This window comes from Gossypium hirsutum, chromosome A06 (genome assembly GCF_007990345.1).
Source record: "Gossypium hirsutum isolate 1008001.06 chromosome A06, Gossypium_hirsutum_v2.1, whole genome shotgun sequence".
In the NCBI taxonomy this organism is placed as follows: Eukaryota; Viridiplantae; Streptophyta; class Magnoliopsida; order Malvales; family Malvaceae; genus Gossypium; species Gossypium hirsutum.
In genome coordinates, this window is record NC_053429.1 from 115,200,681 (window position 1) to 115,208,394 (window position 7,714).

The 7,714-nt window shown below is 33.2% G+C and overlaps 1 protein-coding gene across 1 annotated transcript; it reads right to left on the reverse strand.

Annotated features, from left to right (window-relative positions):
• Positions 1-2,937: 2,937 nt before the first annotated feature.
• LOC107961955 (probable UDP-3-O-acylglucosamine N-acyltransferase 2, mitochondrial) lies at positions 2,938-5,942 on the reverse strand. Its single transcript, XM_016898144.2, has 10 exons — positions 5,417-5,942; positions 5,091-5,301; positions 4,908-4,984; positions 4,677-4,726; positions 4,252-4,316; positions 4,096-4,147; positions 3,951-4,021; positions 3,739-3,805; positions 3,340-3,411; positions 2,938-3,198 (listed from the first exon to the last, which is right to left on the reverse strand). Exons 1-10 carry the CDS (start codon positions 5,565-5,567, stop codon positions 3,130-3,132), a joined length of 885 nt encoding a protein of 294 aa, XP_016753633.1. The 5' UTR covers positions 5,568-5,942; the 3' UTR covers positions 2,938-3,129.
• Positions 5,943-7,714: the final 1,772 nt, after the last annotated feature.

Here is a 7,714-nt window from a genome sequence, read left to right on the forward strand (position 1 = left end):
AGTTGGGCATGATTGATATATATGCACCAACTTGAGGGAGGGTGTTGAAATATGTGAAACCCATATATTTTGGGATATATTTTAAAGTTATTTAGGTAGATAAATCTTAAAATAAATTATTTGAGATATTCTAGAATATTTTATTTTATCTTTTAGTAGTTTATTAAAATAAATGAATTATTTTCCAATTAGGTTATGTCTCTTTTCTCTATTTAAATTCAATTGTTTAGTTATAAAAGACAGAACAATTTTATTAAATGCTTTCTTGAAAACTTTCAACAATTTCCCATGCTTTATTCTTTCCAAAGCACTTATCTCCTCTTTCATAGCATCCATCCATTCTCTTTTTGACAATGGCTTAGAAACAATGAATTTCTTGTAGACTTGTGATAGGCGCTTAAAGGAGACATAATAAGATAAAGGATAAAGTAGATGTTTAGTGCACTCTTTGCTACCTTTTCTAACAACAATAGGGAGGTTAAGGTCATCTGTTGGTTCAATAGATTTTTCAACAGTTTGTGTGTATAAATGGGGAGGGGGTTAAATCTTACCATGATTTCATTCCTAGAGTTTGAGTTGGATTCTTAAATTTGTGTCAGTTCTAAAATGATATTTCTCCTCAAATACACATAAGAATTGTGAAAGATTATGAGCAACGCTAGTTGATAGGGAAGATGACACAAGTTTAGAGGCAAGATTAGGTGACTCAAAAGTGATAGGTTTAGAGGACTCAAGTTCACAACACGAGAATCAAGTGGTTCATAAATGGTAACTTTAGAGGACCTGGATTCAAAAGCACGAGATTTAGGCGACTTGAAAGTGGTAAGTTTAGAGGACTTGGGTTTAACAACACAAGTTGAAGGAAGATCGAGGGTTTAAAATTATTCAAAAAACTCAAAAGTGCTATCTTCAATCATTGAAATCTTCACCCGAAGATAGGACTTGGAGGAAAAAAGGTGCATTGTCTACAAAGGTGACATCAACAAAGATGTAAACATTTTTTTATAAAGGATTATATCACTTGCATCTTTTTAGGGTGGGTGAATAACCCAGGAAGACAGATTTGATGGCTTAAAGATCTAGTTTTTCTCTATGTTGGTTATGGAAATGAATAAAGGTAATACACCCAAATACTTGAAATGAGAGACCATTTGAGGTTCAAAAGCAAGTAAAAACTATTGAATTCTATGGGACTTTTTGGGGGGGTCTAATACACATTAAACAAGTTTATTTATCATGTACGTGGCATTAAGAACAACTTACCCCCAAAAGGACTTAGAAACATTCACTTGAAAGGGTAAAATACAAGCAATGTTGTGAAAATGTCTTTTTTCTTCTTTCAGCTAACCCATTTTGTTATGATATTATGACACAAGATAAATCATGTTTAATGTCCTATGATTGAAAGTATAGTGGAAAATTTTCGTTGAAGTAATATTTAGCATTGCCTATACTAAAGCTTTTTATTTTAACCCCAAATTTGTTTTGAACCATTAAGTGGTAATTAGGTATAATAATGCTGAAGTTAAATTTTTATTTAAGGAGGAAGAGCCATGTGCCTCGAGAATAATCACCAATTAAATATACAAACCAGTAAGACCCAAAAGCATCTGGTACAGTAGAAGGATCCCTTATGTCATTATGTATTAATAAAAAAGGCTAAGAACTTCTTGTGTTGCTAATAGTAAGATAGACACAAATGTGTTTTGCCAATTCACAAATATCAGAATCAAACTCATCAATATCTAATCCTTGGAGAAAAAAAAGAGGAAACATGACCTTTAAAACTCTAAAAGATGGATGACCTAGGCGTAGGTGATACGATCAAATGGTAACTTTATTTGAAGAACTAAGAAAGGATAGAGATAAGTTATTTCTAATTTTCAAAGATGATTCAAGGTGATAAAGACCACACCTTCCCTTAGCAAGCCTAATCGTCTTCCCCATGCCTAGGTCTTGAAAGGTACAATTAGAAGGGGAAAAAATAGCATGACTTTTGAGATCATAAGCTTTTGAATGAAGATAAGATTGGCCAACAATATTGGTAGATATAAGACATTTCTAAGGACAAAAATAGGTGCGATATGTATGTCTCTAAATCCTGCAATAGTAGCTAAAAAGCTATTGATAATTACAATTTTTTTTTGTTACTCGAGCATAGGGTATAGGTATGGAAGAATTGAGATGTTGGGGACATATGGTATGTGGTTCCGAAGTCTATCATCCAAGAGTTACCATAAAGCCTTTCTGAGGCATTCATGGAAAAAGTAAATGAACATTTACTTGAAAAGGATAAAGAACAAGATATTCCAAAAGGTTTCTCAAGAGACCCCAACGAGCTTCTCAATTTCTTTCTTATTTAACCTACTCATTATCAAGGTTTCCTTATATTTAGATTGCTCATGGGTGAATTAAATTCTTCAGATTTCAATTTTGTACCAATTAGTTGATGCGGTGAAGGAATGAAAATGGAGAGAAGAAAAGGGAAAAATTACACAACAATGACAATGATGAAGGTTAAAATAGGTTGATAAGGAAATGAGAAGAATTATGCAGAAGTGGCAGGGATGAAGGTTAAAATAGTATTGTAATGGCAACAACGAAAGTTGTGCAAAAAGAACGATAAATTCCCAAAAAAAATTTCCTAAAGCTCTGATACCATATTAAAGGAGAAAATGATTCTAAAATTCTTATATCCACCTTTACAATACATGATATCAAATATGGGATTAATGAGGAGAAAATAGAAAACTAAATCATAATCAAACAAAATATCCTAATCAAATCCCTCAATTTAAGGGATTTCAAACTAATCTTCCTAACCTATTTGCAACTCATATATGCTTTAACAACTAAATCATAAGAATTTGTAAAGAAAAATCCTTATGTAACTAATATTCCATTTAGGTAAGTTCCAACTAATTGCTTCACTAAGTCTTGCCAACAAAAGAGTCCATAACATAGGACTCATCTACTTATCATTTAAGCCAAAAGTATAATATATTGACAGAATGAAAGTTAGCATGCTATCCCCTCCCCCCAAATTAATTTCAAAAAAGTAAACGTAGTAAGTACTACTAGAAAGACAAGTATCATATGTAATTCTATGACCTAAGCTTTTAATAAACCTTAGGATTTCCCTTTTTTTGAACTCCGGCATTGAATAGCAATTTGTCTTCGCCAAACATGAATAGGAACCTGCAAAGCAGTAACTCAAATATGTTTAGGTCCCTTTTTGTGTCAGCTTTGCAAGAAAAAGAATTTGGCAGATGAGTTTTTACTCGATAGTTCTACATTGATAACAGATCAAAGTTATTGAAAATGTAAATGTATCCTTACAGCAGGGAAGCCACCATAGTCCCCAGGCTCTCTGATGTCCTTAGTGACACTGCTATTAGCAGCTAGTCGCACCTGCATGACTAACTTCATTTAGAAACATACCCTTCATGGAAGCATTTAAACCTTTAACTCCCTTTGCTATTTCAATGGGATATAATCAAATCAATGACAAAGGAAAAACATACAGTAAGCAAGACAGCTTTGAGCAAGTATACAATCTGAAAAGTTTAGCAATAGGTCCTTTTTCTTGCCAGGCATTTGCTAATATGATGTTAAATTTCTAACATGAAAATTGATTGTCATATTGATCTCTTAATTGTGTCACTATATAAAATTTTAAAGGACCCTCAACAACTCAAAACAAGAATTAACTTTTTGTTCTCAATATCAAGTAAATACCTTTGATATGATAGAGACATGATCACGCACTGCTACTCTTCCCCCAAGGACTACATAGTCTCCTATTCTGTGGCAGGACAGAAACCAAATATGATCACAACTCCCAGAAATTTTGAAAATTTTATCAAGTTCACATACTTGAGCACACTCAGAGACATAAGAAACTCGAAGGGAAAACTGGAGAAAAGAACTAAAGGATACTAATAACATACATCACTGAACCAGCTATGCCGACCTGTCCACAAAGCATGCAACTTTTCCCAATAACTACATTATGTCCAATCTGCATGGCCAGCATTTGGGTAAGGGCATTAACATAGAGTATGGCTATCAACAAGGTCAGACAGAAAACACCACCTGAACTAAGTTATCTATCTTTGTATGAGCTCCTATTACTGTGTCTCTCCAACTGCACAACCAAGTAGGTGATATACTTTCATTCAACATTGGTCTGCTCAGGAATGCAGAAACAAGTTAGAAATGGAAAACATTCAGAGTTAATAGATAACTAGCCTGCCCCGATCAATGCATGTATTAGCTCCAATATCCACGTGGTTCCCTATCCTAACATTTAACATCTGAGGAAGAACAACACAGAAAAAAACAATAAATGAATTTACTTGTTCAACAAATCTGAAATACCCAAGCAGCAATTCTTTACCTTTTTTCTTTTCTAAATCAACAAGAATAAATTCAATGATAATTGAAATGTTAATCATAAAACAATTCCTAAGTTATGCCTCGTAGTGCTCGAAACACAAGCAAGTTTTAAAGAAGTTCCTATGTAGCATAAGAGACAATTTCAACTATTCTATCGGTTAATAGATTGTATATAAATATTTCAAGTTATGGCCAATTAGCTGTTAAGAAATATGATCATGGTAGGATATTTTTCTAGTTGTGAATGTTGTAATTCTTAAAATCCAATAAACACCAACTTGAGGCTTCTTGACCATGTTGCCATCCTCATCGACAAAAAATCCAAATCCTGCAATAAATAAAATTAGATAAAAAAATTCAACTTCAGTACAAAATTACACTTCAATAGTCCAATAACACAGGTAAGGAAGTAAAGGAGATATATGTAGACATTTTGATAACGGATTAACTACCAAATGAATAAATCCGATGTCTTTTATAACTTTCAAGCTGAGAAGAAGCTGACTTACCATCTTGACCGATGCAAACTCCATTATGGATTACACATGAATCACCTACACTGCAGTTACTAAGTGCAGCATTATACCTGAACAAAGTTTAATAAATCAATCAGGAAACAAAGAGGCCATAAACACAAAATTAAAGCAAAACATCAAAGTTCACAACATGGGATGTCATATTGAAAGATTTACCCAATCTTTGTAAACTGGCCGATTTTAACACAAGGGCCAATAGCAGTCCCTGAACCAACATGAACATTTGCACCCAAAACGGATTTCGGATAAACTATCGCACCAATCTCGATAACCACAGTTGGATCAATACAAGCTGACTGATGAAAATGGCCACCACCATTTTTCCATTTTAAAAACTCCTGGCCATCATCAACGTCAGCTCCAGTTTCTGTCTTGACAGAAAAAAGAATATGAAGAAAGAGCAAAGGTAACCGGTAAGTATTTAAGCAATACATATCCATTGAGACATTTTAGCAAACAGCTGAGATGCTATAGAAACTGACCGGAGTTGACCACGCTATTTGGCAATGCTGTTCGGTTAGTTGAGGACTCAAAGAAATTATAGAGAGAGCCAAAACGTGAAGGAGTAGAAAGAGGAAAGTTCCTGAAAATGAAAGGAGGAATTGAGGATAATCTTTTCAGAGTAACTGCCATAACGACAATGGGATCGTTTCAGTTACTGTGACGGTTCACTGAAGAGTTGGAGAAAGAGATGAAAATGGTAAAGATTCTTTTTCGTTGGGTTTAAGGTTTGGGCAAAAGCATGAATGAGATGGGCCTTAATCCATGTTTGGGCACAAATTTAGATTAACGTATCAAAACATAAATTTTAGGGTTAAATATCTTTTTGAAACTTGAATTTGGTAATTTTTTTTTCATATTAAGACCTGAATTTTTTTATCTAAATTAATCCTTTAAATCTTAAAGTTAAAGATTTAATATGGAAACAATTGTTAAATTCAAGAACTAATTTGGATAAAAAAATTTAAGTCTCAATGTTGGAACTGGTGTTTAGTTTAAGCCTAGTGTGAGAACAATTACTAAATTTAAAGTCTAATTTATATAAAAGAAATTTAGGCCCTAATATAAAAAAAATTCCAAATTCATATTAATCTTAAATTTAATTTATTTATTTATTGTGAAATTCATGCCACATTTAAGCCTAAATTTAGTTGATCTATTTATTGTGAATTTTGATACCATTGCAAGGAACGTGATCCATCACCTAGTATTTGACTTCATGAATACATTATCATTATTTAGCTTGGATAAAAGTAAAACCAACTGCTGGTGCTTGTATTTATTAGTTTATTCAATTAAATAGCCTTGGATAGATACCTTTTTGCAAGAAATGAAAGCTAAGTTTTTGACCAATTGACACTTTTATAATATTCACAGATGCAGTAAGAATTTTTCAAAACTTAAAATTAAATTGTATATTTTGATGTTTATATATTTTTATTTTTTAAAAAATTAAATCATAATTTAATATTTTTAAACACTATATTAAACAAGGAAAGATTATAACAATGGGAACTCAAATCCAAAATTGGGTTCAACGGAAATATTAAATTATTGAGCTGTAGAGTTCACCAACCATTAATTAACTCAGTCGTTATGAATGACATTTAACTAAAACGAAATGAAAAGGGATAAATTAGGGAGTAATTGATTAGTCTTGAGTTGTCTAAACTACTGAATTTCCTTCCAGCTTCAATACAATGGGAGTTTAGCTCTGATTTTCCTTAGTTTTAACGTCAAACCATATCTAGATTTTGTGACCACAAGCAGCCATTAAACACTCGTCTAATTAACTCAACTTCCATATATACTTACAATTTTTAAGCTTACCAAAAACAAATGAATCCAACTGTTGTAAATAAAAATTGAGTTCAACGTCCAAAATTCCATTTTTTTTTTCGAATCACTATTGCTAAACCATATGCTAGTGTCACAAGTCATAGGCTTTGCAACAAAAGTGTCCCATGGAGATCTACATATTAAATCGGGTTCATTTAACAAGTGACGAAGCCCATTCACATAAAGTCTTGGTGACCCAACGAAGCAATTATGAAAAATTAGGGCTACATTGGTAAATAGGGAAAGTAATTTTAGAAGATTTGATTTTGTAATTTTGAAGACTGTGTAAATCCTTTAATTGTAGATAGACTTCGATCTCGTCCGTCAATGTAACTCAATCTATACTGTCGATTTTGGGGAGCTCAACTATAAATAGAAAGTCTCCTCCTCATTTGTAATCATCTATTTTATGCATTGTATTCTATTTTTTGCGTTAAAGAATATATTGAGAGCATTTATTCAAATACCTTGTGTGTATTGCTTTTTTTTTGTGGCTATTATGCTCTTTTGAGCTTCTTTTGTGTTTGAGATTACTTCCGCTACACTATGGTGCCTTAGAGGAATTCTGCGAGAATCTTCATTTTGCAAGAGTTAAGGCTGACTTAGGCGCATTTGAAGCAAAAGAATCTCCTAAGGCCACACAGATTGCGAGATGAAAAGTCTAGCCCCATAACAGTTGGTGTCAGAGCTAAGATTATGAAGATACCATTCGAGATGTCGAAAGAAGTTGCCAATCATATGGAGCCAATGGAGCCTCGTGGGAGGGCTAGGAAAGCAAGCCGATCGAGGGACATACTGTCGACTTTGAAAGGATAACTGGTCAATCTCCAAGAGCCCGTGGAGGACATGAGGGAGACACTTGAGGTGGTCGAGAGATGCATTGATGAGTTGGACTCAATGAAGGAGTAGCATAAAGATTTTGTGTTGGAGTCTCTCAAATC